Below are 21,138 nucleotides of genomic sequence, written 5' to 3' on the forward strand. Positions count from 1 at the left end.
AAAACAAAGTATAAGCGAGTATAACATCTCGCAGTTAGAGATATATGTCATTTAACCCTTTGATTGCTAAAGGCGTATATATACACTCTCATGGATCCATCGATATATACTAAACATAATTTGTTTCTTATAATACATTTACTACTTTATTCCTTGTGTATTTTGTTACCAATTGAACTTTCCTTATATGTATTTAATTTGCATTGTATTCTTAAAAGAGAATATTTTGTGCGTTTAAATTTTTAGATTCATGACGCACATTATTTGCTCTCGTTCAATAATGATCACAGTCTAATATCTTGCAGGTGGAGCACGCTACAATTAAAGGGTTAAATGAGATACTATAATATATATGAAACGAGTCTTCCAGTGATGTCTTCCAAGATGATAATAATTAATGTAACACGATCTATTGATCGAAGGAAATCTTTGTCAATGATATTAAACGTTATATTGAGAGTTATAGAAGTTAAGCGTTAATTATTAAGGCTATGGTCAAATTTAATGTGTAAGTAAAATCACCTGCAGATCACTTTAACTAGATTCATCCTTTTTCAAAGAATCGTTCTCTTCTTTGACATCATCAATGTAGAAAATTGATAAATTAAACATGATATTGCCTTGTTATTTAAAAAACAAATCAGAATCGTATATATAGTATTGATCTTTAATTTTGAGACGTATAACAGCTTTGATTATAATTGTCGACCAAAAAGAAAAAAAGAAGAAATAGATATTAGATAAAATTAATCAGAATGTTGTGCATGGGATTGTAATTAAAATGATTGCAGAAGAAAGTATCTAATTGAAAGGGTAAAATTGGAAAAAGATTTGGATAATTATTATTCTTCTTTACGATCATGATTCTTTCAATGTGAAATTATCTGTTAAACAAAGCTATACATATTTTAATATAATTATGTATCGAACTCTTTTTCAACGAACAATTTTCATTTTTACAAGCAACGCCGTTTCCAAGAAAAATTGTAATGAGAAAATTAAGAATGACACTAGTTTATTTATATTGTCTGAATAAACATCTTGCAATCGCTAAATAATCGACGTGTATACTTATGTGTGTATATGTATTGCAGGAATTATATCGTTTTTTGGCGTTGTAGGTTCTTTATCTCGTGAAACTCGAACCCCTGTAATACAATGGTATACCTATTGCTTTAAATACATATTGAAATTCTTTAAGTTCGTCTCGATCTAAGAAACAATTTAATACTATATGAAAAGATATTGGATTGTAATGTATGAAATGCTCGTTTTTAAATTAAAATAAAAGCGCTTTTTCTTTTTGACAAAAAAATTTTATTAATCAAAATTATTTTTATTTTTAACTCTTCTGTGTACAACTATCTTTTAGATTGGAAAATTTGTAATCCTAGATCATATTAAAAGAATATTAGATAATTGGAAGGTTGGAAAAATTCATAACAATTGATAATTGATAAAAATTAATGAAAAGTACTGTTAAGATGATAAAACAAGTGATAACATTTTGGTATGAAACTACATCTGAACAGACATTTCGTTCATTACAATTTTCAATTTTTCTTTGTAAAGGAAATGTAATAAAGATACATAAAATTAAAATTTGAGATATCAAAGGCAAACAATCAAACAATATATTTGGTATGAAATAATCCAGATTTTTATTCCTTCCTTTTTTATCGAATAGTGCAAAATATTTCTGAAACATCGAATAAGGAACAATAGAATTCATATAATAAATAGACATGACAAATATGATTATTTATCCATTTGTTTAAGTTTTAGTACAGAATAATTATTTACACTCGTTCAAGGATAACTAGATTATTTGTTACTTAACATTTCTTTTTATTAATTATAACAGAATTACAGACATTTTTCATGAAAGCGCAAGAATTTTGTGGCAAATTTATCGAGGAGATACATATACCATCTTATAGATCTAATGGGTAAATTCAATATTCTTTCATTCGGGTTACTTCTGAATAAAATATAGGCATTATTTAGGAAGAAGTTGGGTAATAGTTTAGTTTCATCTGCAAACATTATTTATCATTTAAAATTCCACAATGGTAGACGTTTTCAGCTGCTATCTATCTGTACTTCAGTTACTATCTGCGAAAATAAATAAGTTATAAAAAATAAAAAATTATTTTAAACAAATATGAATTTTCTCCAATATAGTATAGAATTTTTAAATAACGGTGGATGTATTTTGTGAATCACAAAATACATTATCAAAATTTCACACGTTGGCCATTTCCTTTTATCCAATCCTTAATTCTAAGATTTTGATCTTGTAATATTTTTATTAGAACTTTATTGAAAATTATAAAGGTTCAAATTTTTATACGAACGTTCACTTAAATGCAATATCTGAATTTATACAAATATAACGTTTTAAATAAAATATTCCACAATATGTCCTAAAAATATTGTAGAATTAATACATTTCTGTATATAAGTATATACATTGACATTATGCTTACGTTTTCACTCTCATCTGTAAAAAAAGATAACTTTCTCTATATCAGAAAGTATCTGAAAACCATGAAGATCTGATTCGGTTATGCTCCAAATACTCTTTATCACTACATAAAGAGTTCGTTTTACTTGGAAGCACCATTGTATTTGCACCTATCGCAATGAAATTATTGGTAAGTCTCATATTGTTAAGATTAATAACGTTGAAGTTTCTCTTTTCCTCTTTTCTTTGATAGAAATAAAAGTGTTCTCTTCCTTCCAGAGCATTGCCAGCTTATTTTGTTTCTTTACTGTAATAATTTGTGTAAATACAACCAATGATACGAGAGGGAGATTCATAAAAGGGGATGCTATGGAAGTCGGTAAGATTAAAAATGTTATTATCTTTTTAAAAATATATATTTTATATCATTTACATCGCCGTTATGAAAAAAACAGCAATATAATTTGTATTTTAACGTCAGACCGTTAAACAGAGAGAAGTTTTCAAATCCTCACAAATATCGAATCTATATTTCTGAAATCAAATTCATCTAAAAATTATAGTAGATTAGATATATAGTAGATTAGATTATAGTAGATCATTGAATTCGTTTTTTTCGTCGGCAACAATTCTACGAAATCAAAAATACACGATGTCATTTATATAAATAGTTTTCCATATTTTGTACATTACAGTTTGTAATTAAGTAGAAACTGATGAATTTTTCTTCAGAATATTCTTTATCACGCAGTCGGAGGTGTCTCAAAAATCGTGGTAATAGTTACGTGCTACGTACATTGCATAGGAACAAGGGCAGGAATAGCCGGTAGAAAGAGAATTAGGTAAACGAAGAATAAATTCAAGACATAACAACGAGATGATACAAAATGTACTCAAACTTTATGGTCATTTACGTGATACATTTAGGATTAATATTAATTAATTAATTTTTTGTTTGTATTTCCTATTTCATACCGCTACCTGCCGTTTATATTATTTCTCAATACTGGCACTTGTATTTAGACATTACACGTATACCATAATGGAGCAATGACATTCTTAAATAATTTCAATCTATCTACTAGTAAATGTAAAATATGATTAACTGAAATTTTATCATAATCTAACTTTTGGTACATAACGACATTTTTTACTTTCAGACGAAATACCTCGCGTTAAAATAAAAGTATTTCGAGGTTCGAACAAAGAACAAAATGGAGAGCAATTCGCTACATGGGGATTTTGGATTAAACAACCAACCGCAATGAAAGTAACACATTAAATATCACTATACAATTATTATACGCTATCCGTTCATATTCTTACTTTAATTTATGTAAAATATGATAAATATATATTTAATTGAAAATTCACATAATAAGAAAGAACAAAAAAAGAAATATAGTCAATTCACTGCTTTAAACGAAAAATGTAAAATATCAATAAATCGAGCAAAACATATTTTATTAATGCATATTTATTATATCAATCAGGTACATTTTCTTTTAAAGTGTAATTGTACAACCAGACAAGTTATTCTTTGCGCATTTCGGATTATTGGGATTTAATTGGTTCCCGTGGTTGTCAAGGTCCGGTTTAGTCCCCGATCCATGATAGCCAGCTGTATGGCCGGGCCCAGTCGGAGCATGTGTTGGATTGCATTGCTTCGTTCTGTTGTCAGTAGCTTTTTTATCCATCTATAAAAAGAAAAGCAATCGATGTTAGTGCTATTCGTGAGATATTTTCGCAATCACGGTAAAATTGAAAATAAATTAATTCCTTATGTAAATGTAAATTAATACTATACAATCAACTTTACCACCCTTTGCTAGGAAAATCCGGTGAAAACAAACAAAACACATTTATTATTATTTAAGGTATTTTTAAGGAATTTTTCTAAAGTTGTCTAGCTGACATAAAACTGTTTGGGTGTGCGTGTATAGTTTTAATCTTCTAATGATCACTAGCTAAACATACAAATTTGCTTACGATAGAAGCACAATTTGATCGTATATACTGTCCAATAAATTTTAACTTTTGCTCTAATCTGTAATATCCACTAGGTGATTTTCGTAGAGTTTACTTCCCTGAATACGAATCTGTAATCGAAATTGCTCTACCACTCTCACTTTTCAAAAAATGTGAGTTTTCTAGAAACGCATGAGTTTTAGCTAAAGTGAAGTGTTACACGAAAAGCAAAAACATTAGAAGTTTCATTCTCATTTTAAATGTTAGATGGGAGTTTACTGGATTTCACAATATCCATAATTATAATTATTTGTACTTCTGAATAATTATAATTATTCATCAAAGTTTAAAAATGAGTCGCCGAGCGTACTTTCTACTATCCTTTAATTTTTACATAAATATCCTTTTTACCTGACAAAAATTTGCTATACAGTATCGTATTCTGTAGGTTCGTGCATACTGTAATTTTTTTCAAATTTTGTTTGTTATAAAAGAGTAGCAAAAGCGCATTATTTTTTCCAACTCTCCCTCTTCACTTGCCACATCGAGTTAAAGTAAACTTTCAATCAATTTACTTACCTTGTTATCTGGATGATTAATAATTATTAATGAAGCTCTTTAAAGAACAGTACTTTGGTTTCATAAAATACTAATAACGCAGTCGGGTCTTCAGTCCCGTATTTATAGTAGCGACGGAAGTAGTAGACCAAGAGGGGGCCAAGAGTAAACCAAGAATGGTTCAAGAGGGGACCAAAAGGGGATCAATAGGAGAAATAGGGGATTCCATTACTTGTCCTAGAAAATAGGGATTTGCTATACGTATATTTATTTGATTGCGCGGGTAATATGTTTATGTAATACTCTATTTTTTATTTAACCTAGTAAGGAATTTAATAATTACTAAAGCTACAAAAAAAAGATACTACACTATATACTATATACAAAATATTACATGTATACTTAATAAATATCATGACTAAGATATAAATTAACTAAAATTATTAAGTATCGTGTAAGAATGAAAAGGTGGTAAGCCTATCTGATTGACTGTAACATAATATCTAATAAGATTTCTATTTACGCGCATTGCCATTATTTGCTAAAACGATAAAGAATACAGAAAAAACATAAAAATAGAGTAAGACAGAATAGTAAGACAAAATAAGAGTAAGATCGGTAACATTGACATAGTTAACTATTATTTTATATCTTCTGGAAAGAATGCATTTCTTTTTTCTAATATAGATAATTATCGCATTTTATTAATATCTCGGAATAATAAATATAATTTCTAAGACATGTGTATACGAAAAAGTTGCACAAAATATTATCATTTGTAACATATTTAAAAATCATTAAAACCAGTGAAGAATCAATACATCGATAATTGTCCCTTTGCTGTTCCCTTTGTCGACGACTAGCCAACTTTATATCTCTATAATACTAGATTTCATTAAGTTATATGCATATGTGAAAAAAAGGAATTCGAAATAAATAAACATAAAAATATTTCAAATAAATTTAGGAGCGAGAAAAAAATATTTAATTATTTATAAATTCATGTTACTAAACAAACTTAATTTTCAAATAAAATTATTTTATTGTTGAGTTTTAATATTTATATTTAGTTAAAAGTTTAATATTTATTTATGTTATGCAATAACATTCGGCTATAAAATATTTTTAATACTTCATATCGTAGGTAATTATACAGTTTAAATAACTCAATTCCAGTAATCTTGAACTATCCATACATGACGAAAGTCATTCCCTTAATTAATCTCTATCACATATTCACATATTGCTTATTAAATTAACAAAAACTGTTTCAATGATATTGTGTAACTTTATTATTATTTACACTTATTCTAACTGAAATTGAAAATAACCCAAAATTAGTCCAAACCTATATACATATATATATCAAATCTTAGAAATGTGGTATATAATAATAATATATTTCCATAAATATCTCTAAACTTAAAGTCGAATGCCTGTTATATATACATAAAAATTATTCAAAATATTGATTTTTATACATATTTAAAAATCATTGAAACTAATGAAACCATTCTAAATAATTAGTCACTAGTTTATAATTTTATTTACAACTATAAATAACAGAAATAATTTAAACACATTAATATCTAAAATTAAAGTTAGCAAAAAGAGTAAATATATATACATAAATATATATTTGGAGCAATATAAACATATTTATTATATTATTACCAGTTATAATAAATTAATATCAAGTACAACTACTATTGAAGTAAAATAAAATTACTCTTTAAATCAGAAAAACATATTAATACATATATATACTTATTCTTAATACTTATATATATATACACAAATACACATGTTAAGATAACATTGAATTTGTATAAAATAATATTAAAAAAATTCTCCTATAATCGATATACGTTGTAGGAATGATTGTGATTGACAAGATAAAAGCTGATAATTTAATTTTGCAGAATTATTTGTTGGATACAAATTTTTTTTCCTAATGCTTTCAAGTAGTATTTGGGGTTCAAACCTTGCTTTTCTATTACTTTGTTTAATAAACGATTCTGTATTATTTTCTATAGTAGGAGTAGAATAATGCCCATCAGAAGTAGTATAGGTTTCATAAGTATCAATATTTTCACTGTCATCAACTTTATAAATTCCTGCGGGAGGTGCTGCAACTTGTATTTTTAAAGATTCAAGTTCTGGATTGTTTATGTTCATTTCATTCTCTTCTTCTACTGTCATAGTTTCACCTGCTTTATTATTTATAGGTGATAAAGGATTAATTGAGTTCCTATTAATATTATTTTCTATATCATTTACAAAAGAATGCCTCATTTCAGATAATTTTATAATTTTAATTGATTGTTTATCATCGTTTTTATCTTTAATATCTTTTGTATGCAATGTACTATGATCTGTAGTTTCTTTTTTATTATTTATAGGAAGAAGTTTCCATAATATTGCTTTTCCATCTGAGAATAAATTCTGACTTCTATGACAACAGTATAATGCTCCAGGATCTATAGGATGTGCTTCTGTATTAAAAATATATCCTCCTGCATCTACAATACATTGACCCCATTGTGTTTCAATAATTTCTCCTTTTTGACCAGAATTGTGAATAAAATTATCAGGATCAAAAAGAAGATAAAGATATTTAGTTGTCTCTGCCAAAAAGAAGGACTCCATTCTATCAGCCTTTCGGTGGTCCCTAACATCATTGATAGTTGCATACCCACATGTGGTTTTCGCACTATGTTGTAAACTTCTTAATATATCCACTCCTACTTGAATCAAATAAGGATCTCCAGTTGCTCTATACAAATACATAACTGATTCTATAAGTTCAGGTCGTAATGGATATCCTTCTCTGTTAGTACCTGCTTCAGCTTGTGGTATATTGTAAAATTCTGGAGTGAATCCAAATTGTTTCCAAACATGATGATAATTGTGTAATGATTTCATAGCATCTCCAATTTCACCAAACAAACTCAGTACTCCAGGCCAATAAGCATCTAAAGACTGAAATACCGGCAAGGTTACTTGACCTTTTGTCATAGAAACCCATAAGTGCCAATCTTCTCGACGAATATATTTTTCAATAGCAGCTTTATGCTCATGAAAAATTGTTGCTAATACTGGATCTTGAAATAACAAAGTACCTTTTGCTAAATACTCAAAATAAGAATCAACACCTGCACCAATTCCAGAATCCTGAGCTGTCCAATGACCCGTTAATACATCTACATGGTTACCGACTAATCCAATATTTGACTTATAATAATGTAATGCTTTAATAGCATTCATAGCTACTTCTTCATACAATGGGTCTCCAGTTAATCTAGACAAAGTTCCAAATTCTAATAAAAATGTACCTATCCCAGCAGTACATGTAATACTTGTTTCACCTTCAGGTACTCCATATTTTAAATTAACAGTACCATATGGCATTCCTATTAAACGTTTTGCCATATCTTCTGCAAGATGCAATAATGGACCATTACAAGGCCATCCAGGTTCCAAATTAATGCCTGCTTTACGTGACAGGAGGTGGGCACTAAGTAATCCTCCAACTACCCTTATATTTGTTTCAAATACAGATACATTAATATTGGCTTCAAAATTTGCTCTAGCACTTATAATTTCTGCCACACGTCGAAATTCAGAGAAATTACCCATTATAGCGAGGGTATCCAAAGCATCGATAAGTGTTAATGAAAAACTACCCCATGTATCAAATCCATCACAACTTAATGATCGCAATTCATCGTACGGATAAGCATACGTTAAATAACTTGAATAAGCATGATCAAACATAGAACGTACTTCCTCTCTTAAAGCGATCAAATCTTTCTTCTCGTACTCACGTATTCCATTTACCCAAGATAAAAGGCCAAAACATAACCATATACGAAAAAAAAATATTTTAGACATCATTTCGTAAATTTTTATATTTTTTGATTAATTGAAATTGGATTAATCGTAATATAAATGCATGTGTAAAGTAAAATGATTTTTCTTTAATCGTAACATTAGTTAACAATGCTGTCAAAAATTTTGTAAAGTGGCATCTGCCTCGAACTAATATGTAATTTATTTCTGATCATTGTATTTTGACTTTCTCTGGAATATGCCCTATAGTACGGAATCATATCTTGATTATTAAGGAATACTTATACGTATATCACAAATGCGAATTTACATAACAGTAAAAGTACATAAATGTATACAAACAAAATAAGGGAATTGTAAAGTATTTTACATTTAATACATACAATATTTTATTTTTGATACTTTTAATATTGTTAAGATAATTTTTATTATCTTTTCATTCCTTGTTAACTCTTTATTTCCATATATCGATCATATTAAAAAAAATGCTATTACTTAAAAGTAATTGTTTAATATGAAAAATATTTACGTATTTTACATACATGATAATAATGTTATAAAATAATAATAATTTTAAATTTAATTTTAATCATATTATAAAATGAATTAAATTAAGCACTTTTTAAAATATTTGAATTTTCTGTCATTAAATTGTTATTATATTTTTGAAATAATTAGTGTTTAATTTTTTTGTCCAAATTTTAAGGATATAAAAGAATACCAAGTTTAGATAAATTATTTCAAAAAATGATCTTTAAAATTGTTCCAAAGAAAATAAAAATTCTTAAATTCGGTAACCAATGAGAGTTATTGTTCCTTGCATATTGTTATAAGATTGATAGTTCCATTGTATTTCGTAATGTTGTTGAAAAAGAAATATAGCATAAATTGTATGACAGTTTGGAATAGTGAATAAACTTAGTACGAAAAGTATTAAATACATAATTATTTTTTCATATAAGAGTTTATTGGTAAACGTTTATAAATTAAAATCAACTGAAAATAATTTTCCTATTCGTTTGTTAAAATTATTGCTAGGAACCTTTTGAACATTTTGTTTTTAGGCAATGGGGTAAAATTGTTGAATGTATTGTGAATTTCCATATTTTATGTTTCTCATCTGTTCGAATATTTTGATTAAAAACATTACTTGTAAATAACGTTTATTATATATTATGGGAGCAATATTTTCTTTAAACTTACTAATAAAAGTATACGGAAAACTATCTTCCGTTCGTTCAAATATTGTCGATTATTGGTTAAGATTAAAAATTAACAGTCATTCTGTACAACTACCATAGCGATCGACAAAAATGAAACTGAATGAACTTGTTTATTGGTAAAATATTTGTATTTTATTACCATAGTTTAGTTAAAATTATATAATTGATTACAAATGTAAGACAGTACGTAATTTTAATATTTAAGGTATCAGAAAAAAATTGGTACTTATGATAAACAACAATGGGAAAAAACTATGGAACAACATATTCTTGGAGGGTTTACATATGTTCCCATGAGAACTGCAAAACTAAAAACAGAACTTATTGATGTAGATCTTGTACGAGGTAATAAAAAATTAAAAAATTATAATTAAAGTTTATTTGTATTAAATTATTTAATTTTATAATATTTATTATTATAAGTATTTAATATTCTATTTTACAATGATTTAATCTAATATTATAATACAGGTTCTTCGTTCCCAAAAGCCAAGCCAAAGCATGGATTATCAACAGTAGCTTACTTGGCACTTCAGCGTTTATTACTTCTTCCCTTATATAGGGAGTGGTGGATACAACAAACTAGTTTAGCAATTTTTACTTTATTTTTATTATTATATAGTTTGCAATTGATAAATATATGTATATATTTTTGTCAAATGGTGAAGGACAATGAAAGTGATGTATGAAATATTTTCTAGTATTACAAACCTATATATGTATATAGGTTGTGTGTATTTATCTATATAATGATATGATAAAATATATATTTTCAGATTATGTCAACATCAGAAATATTAATACCTGTTATTATGATGCTGACATTATGCATTGTTCATTCTGATATTGTATCAACTCATTCTGGAACAACAGTGAGTGATGGACAAAATAAACAAAAAATGGTTAAACGTTTACGACATACTAGATGTCGAATGGGTAAAGCAAGGACAAGACAAAACTTATGTAAGTTTTTTACCATTTTGTATAATTACGTTGATTTGTGTTTTAATTTGTATTTACTATACATTTTGTAGGTTTACATGAAGATTCAAAATCATCTCAGGATACAGCATCTGAAAAAGCTAGTACTGTAAGTGATGAGGTATTAACTTCTGTACGATTTGCTAAAAAAGTCATAATTGAAAATTCTTTGACTGTTAGTAGGTCACAGGTGAATATTATCCATTATATAAAGTATATAAAATTGACTTTAAAAAATTGTTATACATAATAGTTTATTTTTATAGGAATTTGTGTCTACTCAAGCATCTCATGATAATGAATCAATAAATGTGACTGTGAATCATCCTTTACCTATAAATGAGGCATCAGTTAGGCATATTCAATCAAGTTAATATATTATATACTGTACTAAAACTTTCTGTCTTATTATTAGTTACATGTTTTTGTTTAAATGCAAAGTATATTTCTCTCTGTTATAGATGAAGTTCCAGATCAAAATATAAAAAATGTACATCAAGATGATGATGGATTTGAAAGTTTGAATGGAAATGTATCCAGTGATAATGATAAAAGTGCAGTACGAGCAACAATGGAGAAACTTAAACAAAAGAGGGATGGATTACCTAAGAATAATGAGGAACAAATTCTTTGGTTAGAAGATTCTACTAATCAACAAGTCTTGCAACCAAAATTTTCAGGTTTGATTTGACACATTTTATTATATTTTACATAGCACATTAATATATAATATATCATGTAAAATGCAATATTTTCTGCTTAGAATAATGTTTTTATTACTTAAAAGTATACTTATTTATCCGATTTTTTATAACGATTTATTTAAATACATATACTTTTTATTTAAAATTATATTTTCTTTACTAGTCATTAATAATTTATTACTCGTTTTGAACTGCTAACACGCTTTAATCTTTGTTGGAAAGGTAAAATGGCTCATTAGCTAAAATTATTGTCTTCCACTTTCCACGCAGCACCTGAATTGTTAAAGCCACAAGATAATTCTTCAAATAGTGAACCAGAAACATCTAGTAAAGTGGTAAGTACACTTGTTTTGTTTGTAACTTCTACAATTTACTTTTTATTATTAATTAATTATTATATCATCTGATAATATAGATTTAATTATTTACATAATATCATATTAAAAACAAAATTCATACAATGATATTATGATGTTAATTGTAATTCATATTTAACATGACAAATATGAAATTATATTATATTCTAATACATATATTTTGTTATATATTATATATTTATTTAAATAATTATATGATAAATGTATAATTTTGAAATAGATCTTATTAATGTACAAATATTTAAATAATATCCTCATGGGTAAATAATTTTTTTATTTTTCCAAATAATTAATATTTGAGCCTTTATAGTTTCTGTATAATATGCAAAAAATTTTTAATTATGCCTGTAAAATTTGTGAGTTATTTTTGTGGTATCAGGGGACAAGTATTTGGTAAAGAAAATGTGATATTTAGAGAATAATTATACTACAAATTATTGTAAATGCATTGTAAAATATTTTCGAATATTCATTCATTATTAATTTTAAAAATTTGCCTATAATATATTTTATTATTATTATTATTTCTTTCATATATTTAGGACCTAAAGTAACTTTACTAAAAATTATGTCATTACTCACTAAATAGTAGTATGTTTCATAAATGTAATTAATTTTTAGTAAAATGCAAACATATTAAAATTTTTAACTGTTATTTAAAGGATAAAGATCATTGTCTAATGGGAATAGGATCAAGAGAAGGACGACAGCAATGTGAAAGTGAAGAAGAAGGAGAATGTGAAGAAACTGTAACAAATCATTTAACAGAGGCTACAACATCTGCTACAGAATGGATGGGTGTAACAACAAATAGTGATGAATGTAGCTACAGGTGAATGCTTAAATACTGTTATGAAGTCAATCTTTTATCATTAAAAATTTTTTTTAATTAATTTTAGATAAATTAAAATTATATGCAATGAAAATAGTCTTCTCACTCATATTCTGATAAATAAAAGTAGCACATAGTACCATTTGTCTTATTAGCACAAAGTATATTAGTTGTGATTATATATACTGCTGTTCAAAAATTTAGAGCTTAGAAGCTTTACAAAATATTAAGTTATTAAGTTTTATTTTAGTTATTATTTAGTAAAAAAAAAAAAAATGAATAAAGATGAGGTAATGAGTTTTAACTTATAAATTTTCGTGTATATATAAATATGTTCATTATATCTTTATATTAAATTAGTTCCTTAAAACTGGAATTTTTTACAGTTCAGAACTTGAAGAATCTGATCTACATAGTGAAAATAATAAAAATTATGGAGAATTTGTTGAACATCCTTTTTCATGGGAATTTGAATTACCACCCTCCATAATGCTTAGTTCTAACTGTGCTTCATATGATCGTGGTAATGTACATTATATTATAAAAATATGGGTAGAACTTAATATTTAAGGATTATTTAAAATATAATTTAGATTGTAATTGATGATTTAATTTAAAATAGGTAATTAAAAATTCGTTATATTTTAGTTTCGTGTACTATATGGACACGACGTGATATAAAAAAGGCTGAACTATCGGTAATGGACATCAGTTCAGCTATTATTGCTAGAGTAGAATCAATGCCTGAGAGTATGAATTATTTTTATGGAGGCCTAATGCTTAGTGTGGTATTATCTTTAATACCATCTATTAAACGATTGAGTGATCATGTTGGAATGGATAGTAATAGCAATGTAACCAGTTCCTTAATACCAAATGATTTAACTTATGTTAATCTAGAAACATATAGCGATATCTTATCAAAAGTTATAGATTTGGCATTTGGTACAACGATTTGGTAAATACACAGTATAAATCATTACATAATTAATAAATGTATAATAAAACCAACTATACTTTATAGTAATAAAATATATTATTATTGGAAATATATATTTATTATAAATATTTATTTGAAGAATTAATGACTATGCTATCATTGATTTCAGGGAACGTATAGTAGTGCTTATATCAACATTTGAAAGACTTATATTATCTTCTTTATTATTTTTTTTATTAGCAGTTGCAGAACGTACTTATAAACAAAGACTCTTATATGCAAAATTATTTTCACATTTAACATCGTCAAGGCGTGCTAGAAAATCTGATTTACCACATTTTCGATTAAATAAAGTGCGCAATATAAAATTGTGGTTAAGCGTTAGGTCTTATTTGAAGGTAAAAGCTTACATAATAAACCTTTTTAATAAATAATACTAGATTTTAAAGATACTATTTGTTATAGAGAAGAGGACCGCAACGTTCCGTAGACGTAATAGTATCAGCAGTATTCGTTGTTACCTTATTATTGTTATCATTTGTATGCTTGGAGTTAATTAAGGTAAAAAAAAAAAAAAATGTAAAAAATGTTATAACACCATTAAAGCAATCTATAAGCATAATGTTAATATTTATGACATCATAGGATCTTGAAAGTTTACATTCTCGATATAACGTTGAAGCATTGTTTTGGAGTTTTTCTCTTGGAATATTTATATTACGTTTTATGACATTAGGCACAAAAATTAATAAGAAATATAGAAATCTTTCAGCCTTAATAACTGAACAGGTATATGTAATAGAATAAACTTTGTGCTTTATATTATGGTATACTATACATTACTCGGAAGATTTGTGAGGGCAAGGGAACGCCTGTAGAAACGCTGATTATGATATTAGTAAAAATTTTGACAAATAAGGAAAAAAATGTGTGTCTCAATTTTTATGTTTGTATTAATAAATATAAAATTATTAAAATGTGACTAATTCCACTATAGATCATTTTCTGAGCAACGTATGGTATATAAACACCATTCATACCTTTTAAGTCAAAGTATTTGATATGATTTTGTCTTTTAGATTAATTTATATTTACAAATAGAGCAAAAACCACACAAAAAAGAAGAACTTATGGTAGCAAATAATGTATTAAAATTAGCAGCAGATTTGATAAAGGTAGTATGAAAATTTTATATATATGTCATTGTATTTATAAAATGAATGATTATGTCAAATAATTAGTTTATATTTTGCAGGAACTTGAATGTCCATTTAAAATATCTGGTTTATCAGCTAATCCCTATCTATATACAATTACAAAAGTGGTACTATTATCGGCTCTTTCAGCAGTGCTTTCAGAATTACTTGGATTTAAACTTAAGTTGCACAAGATAAAAATCAAATAAAAAGGATATTATATTAAATATTTATTTCCATATAACTACCTCATGATGTTAAATAAGTAACAAAAATGACAATTTTGTTATTGAATATTAAGATATTTTATAGTAGTGTTTTGAGTTAATGTTTAAAAAATGTAGTTTCATTTTTTAATATCTTAGTTTTCAAATATATATATACATTACGTATCGTTGTTATTTCTTGCAATTGTTAGAAGTTTTATAACAACAAATTAAAGTATCAAATTATTTTAATCTGTTATAGTGAAATATAATAAAAGTTTAGAAATAAGTTTATAATATGGAATTTAGTATACTGAAATATTTTATTAAAATGTCAAAAATAAATATATACATTAATTTGTTTTAAAATAGCTATTATTTTACATGTGTTGCAGACTATTATACTAATAGCAAAACTTAGATATTGTTTGTATATATACAAAATACAATATACAATATATAGGATATTTAATTATTATATAAAGATAATACTATAAATATTTCTGCAAATAATGCTTTAAATGGAAAATATAAAATAAAGGAATTAAATTACACTTGTATTGATACATAATACCTGTACAAATTGAATTTTTTATATATTAGTTTTTTAATAATTAAAATAACGTAAAATAATTACAATTTCTATTCAGATGAATTTAATTTAATTTGGATAATCAAGTGGAGAAAATTATTATAAAAGTATAATTTAAATTAAACATGATACGTATATTAGGTGGGAATAACTTTTTCGTTGTAACGAAAGAGAGCGTTGGAACTTAGAAGTTTCCATGTTGTGTTGTGTTATTACGTGAAATGTAATAGTAATTTTAAATAAAATGAATATAACTTTATGTTAAATAACTAGGTATTTATAATTAAGTGTTCTAAATAAGACTGATATAAAAGATTTTTTTATAAATTTCAAGAAAATCTGAATTTATAGAGGATATTTAAAATAAAGTATTATAACCCAACTTTATTAAATAATCAGTGGACTAGTATTTTTAATTTTCAGAAAGATACAATATTGTGTTATGCATAAATAAAGGTATTATGGAGTTGTATAAAATTAATAGTGATGTATCTTTTACTGCTAACGTTTTTATATAAAAAGTAAATTCAAGTACTATAAATATGTTTATAATTTTTTAGTACAGAAAAATTATTATACACATAATTATCTTACCCATGAGACAATTATGTATATGAATTATGAAATTAGAAATTTTATTATAATAAAAACTTCTGTATTTCATAATATGTGTTTCATATAAATAAGATTTAAATAATTAGGATTTTATTATTCTTTAATATATTCAATGTAATTAATGCTTTTGTGATATAATGTTTTTATAAATATTTTATACGTATTTTCTAAATATTAAATTTTGTTAACATACATAGACAAAAAATATAAAACCTGCATGTAATTTATGTCAGCTTACTACAAGGAGCATTTTGTATATTAGTTTAACGAACCAAATTTTTTTTTTTATTATTAGTGTATAATTTGGACTAGCAACAGGTTCAATTTTTCAATGTTGTTCCTGTCTAGTTTCGGATTCAACCAACTGTGTCAACTACGTTCTACAATATTCTGACAATATAATGTATTATTTGTGCAATATGTACTCATGGATATAAATAGGCCCCAAACTGCTAACACTAATGCAAATGTCCAATTTTCGTTGCCATTTTCAAAGTGGTTTCAAATTGATTGGACTTTGGCCTCATTGGTGAAAGTGGTGTGGCCATACAACGTGCTTGATATTATTTAATCCACGGGTTATCATATACAGAATTTGTGTTTAAGTTTAAATAATAAATTTTGCTGCAAAAGTAATTGAAAATTATTTGCTTGTTACTACATGAATGCATTAAATATTTAATCAGATACACAAATTGAAAGACATGAAATATTCATTATAATAAAAGTTTTATATGTTACTGATAATTAGATCTTACAGTATTTTAGCAGATCCTTCTTATATGTATAATGGAGATTGATAAAGAAGTTCCTGAAAAAACATCTGAATCAAGTATGGCTTCTCAAAATGAAAATATAAATGAAACAGTTTTAAATAATCAGCAAAATATATTGGATATAAATACTGATAATCAAAGTAGAATATCAGATAAAAGTAATTGTAGTGATATGATGGAAGAAGAAATTGTTTCTGCTGATGATACAAATGCATACAATGGTTCTACCACAGAAGATTGTATTATGGAATCTAACATAGATAGCATTGCAGCTACAGATGATTTAAGACAGTTTGATGTTTTGGATGATTTAGAACGTCATCCAGATCAGAATTGTTGTGATATGGATTCTGATACCAATGAAAGTATGGATTCTGATGTACCTGATGAAGAAATTGAAGCCATGCTTGAAGAAGGTAAATCTTAATATTAAAAAACAAAAATTAATGCAATAAACTTCATTGTTTTTTCTGAGGTACAGTATACAAAATATTGAATAGATTATAGTGAGTATAAGTTACATTAATCAGTCATATTGAAATAACATAAATTTATAAGGACTTAATTTGCAAAATTTATACCTGTCCAAAATAAAATTACCAGAAAAAAGAGATAAGATCACTTGTTATTTCTTTTTGTACTTCTCATATAGATCATGCAGCTGCAGAGTATTTTTTTAGTTAAGTATTATGTGCTACTATTAGGTTTACCAGAAGAATTTAAAGGCAAAAGAAAAGACAAGAAGGATAGTGTACCATACGAAGAGAAAGTAAAGCTTGTCTTAGATGGTAAATATTTAAATGTTTAATATGAGAAAACTTCAATATTGTAGTAAAACTATGCTAATGTTAATAAATTTAATAGTTGAATCTACTTAAGCATAAAACGTCATATAAAATATAATTTATAATCATATAACTGTCTTTACAGAAATTGGGCATAATCACTTTGACGTACTTCCAGAAGGTTGGGTACAAGTGACGCACAATAGTGGAATGCCTTTGTATTTACATAAACAAAGTAGAGTTTGTACTCTTGCAAAACCATATTTCCTTGGACCTGGTAGTGTGAGAAAACATGAAGTGCCTGTTAGTGCAATACCTTGCCTTCAATATAAAAGAGCTCTTCATGAAGAAGAAGAAGAAAGGAAAAAGCAGAAAGAACGTGATCCAAATACAGAAGTTTGCAATCTTCCTAGTGCAAAGATTGAAACAATTCAAGAAAATCGAGCAGCTCACTCATTAGATAGTAAACAACTAAGGAATTATTGTCAATCATTGTTTCGCTTTAAAGCTATCAAAGTAATGAGATTTCAGTAAGTATATATTTAATACTAAAGGAATATTAATTTTCTTATAATGTAATAAAAGTAATTAATGCGTTTGGATAAAAATACTCAATTATCTTGTAGATCATGGTCAGCGAGAAGAAAATTCACAAAAAATAAAAAACATCGCAAACAACTTGAACGACCTACTTTACCTGATGGAACAAAATTAATAACATTTCCTGTTAGTAGTTCTGGTTTAGCAGGAAGTAGTGGTGGTAACACTGGAGATGATAGTACTGGACAAAGACCACCAAAGCATTGGATAATGAATCCTTCAGGAAAAAGTTATGTTTGTATACTTCATGAATATGTACAACATGCACTTAAAAAACAACCAACTTATAAGTTTAAAGAATTGGGTAAGTCAAATAAAAAATAATTCTTTTACCAATAATATTAAATATATTTGTATCAATTTATGTAGAAATATTTTAGATAATATAGTATAAGAAAGAAATTCACAAAACTGAACAATTATTTTCAGAAAATGCAGCAACTCCATATTCTGCTGTTGTTTGCATAAATGATATGGAGTATGGAAGTGGTTTTGGTAGTAGTAAAAAACAAGCCAAAGCTAATGCTGCTCGGAAAACTCTTGAAATTTTAATTCCTCAAATGAGAGATAAAATTTCTGGCGATAATGGTGGAGATGCAGTTTCTGGTAATAATAGCCGAATGATTAAGGCATCTAGAGCAAATTCTGATGCAGATTTATCATTTTTTGATGAAATATCGATCACTGATCCACGGGTCGCAGAATTTTGCGCAAAAACAACCGAACCATCACCACATGCTATTTTAATTACTTGTCTTCAACGTAATTATGGTCTTTGTGATATGCATATTAATTACTCTGTAAACACATTGAAGCATCAACGCAATGAATTTACAATGCGTGTTGGCAAACACGAAGCTACTGTTGTAAGTAAAATTATGATATATTAACTATTATAGTTAGATATAACTAAAATATTCTAGTTTTATTTGTACTTTTATCTGTTCCTTACTTATTTTCTTTAAAGAAGAGGAAAGTAAGTAAATCTATTAATATGTTATATTTATCTTGTTTTGTTTTATTTCTTTTTGTACTTTGACAAAAATTTATATATTTAAAAAAATTTGTAATTCTAGGTATGTCGTAATAAGAAAGATGGGAAACAACGAGCAGCACAGGCCATTCTGCAGCTTATGCATCCTCATATTCAATCTTGGGGTTCTTTACTAAGGCTTTATGGCTCACGGAGTGTAAAATCTTTCAAGGAAAAGAAACAATTAGAACAAGAAATCACGTTGTTACAAGGTAAAGCTGCAGTCAATCAACCAAATCATGCTATTCTAAGCAAACTTAGACAAGAGATGCGTAAACTGGCAGAACAAAGGCAGGCAATACAACCTATTGGTAAGTTTGTACCACCAGACTTGCCAACTGGATCTGCAGCTAACTTGAACAACGTGGACTTATAACATACTAGTCAATTGTATATCCTATAAATATTAATTTATTTTATAAGTTTTGTAAGAAAGAAAGCATCTTTGATTTATCTTATATTTTATGTTTTAAAAATAAGCGCAATGTATTTTATACATGACGTTGTATTATAATACGATACAATATAGGCTTTTAAATGGTGCTGATCCTTATACATACTATTATCTTTAATACTTCGATATTTTTATTTTTATATTCCTTAAACTCAATTATTCTGATTAATTTAATTATTAATGGCATATTAAAATGTTAATATTAATTAAAAACAATTTAAAACCGTTCGTAAAATTTGAGTTTTAAAAGTAATCTTTTTACATACAATACGAATTGAGATATTACAAAATACTACCTCAATCGCATTAGTTTTCTTGCATTGTAAACTGTTAAATGTATTTGACAATATTGTCTTCTTAAACCACAATTGTTTCTATCTATAATACGAATCTAATATTCTATAAATGATATTAATGATTATTGATTAAATATATTATTTTATATAAAATTACCAAAATCAAATAACAATTCATACAATGTAATCATTTATTTTTAAAAAGCTTGCATATTAATAACAGTTACAATGTATCGAAAAGTATTACAATTTTCCTAATGAATTTATTGATAGAATTAATAGAATATAAACAAATTATCATGATGTATAGAACACTTGTATTTCATTCTCTTCGGCACTTTTATATGATTTTTTCTATATTATTAATTTTTAATTATGTATTTTATATGATATTTTATCAATTATATAATAATACAAGAACAAAATTAATAATACAAGTATTTAAATATATTTGTAAGTTTAAAGTCTCGTTATAAATATTGTAATCTATATAGCCTTAAATTTATTAAAAAGAATTTCATTTTTTTATTTTACTATTATAACATATCAGTAGAAAATACAGACATTAACTTTTATAATCTATGTACTATGAATTATACATTTCACTTGTATATACATTATGTGTAAATGATGCTTTGTTTGCTTAATAACAATACAATATGTTATATGTATAAATATTTCCC

At 26.2% G+C, this 21,138-nt stretch overlaps 3 protein-coding genes across 3 annotated transcripts; 2 read left to right on the forward strand and 1 right to left on the reverse strand.

Annotated features, from left to right (window-relative positions):
- Positions 1-6,832: 6,832 nt before the first annotated feature.
- Edem1 (ER degradation-enhancing alpha-mannosidase-like protein 2) lies at positions 6,833-8,887 on the reverse strand. Its single transcript, XM_017906255.1, has one exon. It carries the CDS (start codon positions 8,885-8,887, stop codon positions 6,833-6,835), a length of 2,055 nt encoding a protein of 684 aa, XP_017761744.1.
- Positions 8,888-10,070: 1,183 nt separating this feature from the next.
- On the forward strand, positions 10,071-15,307 carry phtf (putative homeodomain transcription factor). The gene is made up of 16 exons (XM_017906265.1): positions 10,071-10,184; positions 10,274-10,413; positions 10,540-10,751; positions 10,845-11,031; positions 11,103-11,239; positions 11,316-11,418; positions 11,511-11,729; positions 12,024-12,088; positions 12,793-12,962; positions 13,349-13,485; positions 13,611-13,920; positions 14,072-14,300; positions 14,368-14,463; positions 14,548-14,691; positions 14,982-15,077; positions 15,158-15,307. The coding sequence occupies exons 1-16, from the start codon at positions 10,159-10,161 to the stop codon at positions 15,305-15,307; spliced, it is 2,421 nt and encodes an 806-aa protein (XP_017761754.1). The 5' UTR covers positions 10,071-10,158.
- A 1,993-nt stretch (positions 15,308-17,300) lies between these two features.
- On the forward strand, positions 17,301-20,081 carry pasha (microprocessor complex subunit partner of drosha). The gene is made up of 6 exons (XM_017906271.1): positions 17,301-17,703; positions 17,992-18,075; positions 18,218-18,602; positions 18,699-18,976; positions 19,102-19,538; positions 19,749-20,081. Exons 1-6 carry the CDS (start codon positions 17,301-17,303, stop codon positions 20,079-20,081), a joined length of 1,920 nt encoding a protein of 639 aa, XP_017761760.1.
- The last annotated feature ends 1,057 nt before the right edge of the window (positions 20,082-21,138 follow it).

This window comes from Eufriesea mexicana, unplaced genomic scaffold, assembly GCF_001483705.2.
Source record: "Eufriesea mexicana isolate 0111107269 unplaced genomic scaffold, ASM148370v2 scaffold5212, whole genome shotgun sequence".
Taxonomy (NCBI): Eukaryota; Metazoa; Arthropoda; class Insecta; order Hymenoptera; family Apidae; genus Eufriesea; species Eufriesea mexicana.

Excerpts from the sequence above, each read along its gene's own strand:
- phtf (XM_017906265.1), top strand. The coding sequence starts at position 10,159 with ATGAAACTGAATGAACTTGTTTATTG. Across the intron at positions 11,240-11,315 it reads TGACTGTTAGTAGGTCACAG|GAATTTGTGTCTACTCAAGC; the intron begins GTGAATATTATC and ends TTATTTTTATAG. Across the intron at positions 14,692-14,981 it reads CAGCCTTAATAACTGAACAG|ATTAATTTATATTTACAAAT; the intron begins GTATATGTAATA and ends TTTGTCTTTTAG.
- pasha (XM_017906271.1), top strand. The coding sequence starts at position 17,301 with ATGGAGATTGATAAAGAAGTTCCTGAAAAAACATCTGAATCAAGTATG. Across the intron at positions 18,977-19,101 it reads TTATAAGTTTAAAGAATTGG|AAAATGCAGCAACTCCATAT; the intron begins GTAAGTCAAATA and ends AATTATTTTCAG. Across the intron at positions 19,539-19,748 it reads GCAAACACGAAGCTACTGTT|GTATGTCGTAATAAGAAAGA; the intron begins GTAAGTAAAATT and ends TTGTAATTCTAG.
- Edem1 (XM_017906255.1), bottom strand. The coding sequence starts at position 8,887 with ATGTCTAAAATATTTTTTTTTCGTATATGGTTATGTTTTGGCCTTTTA.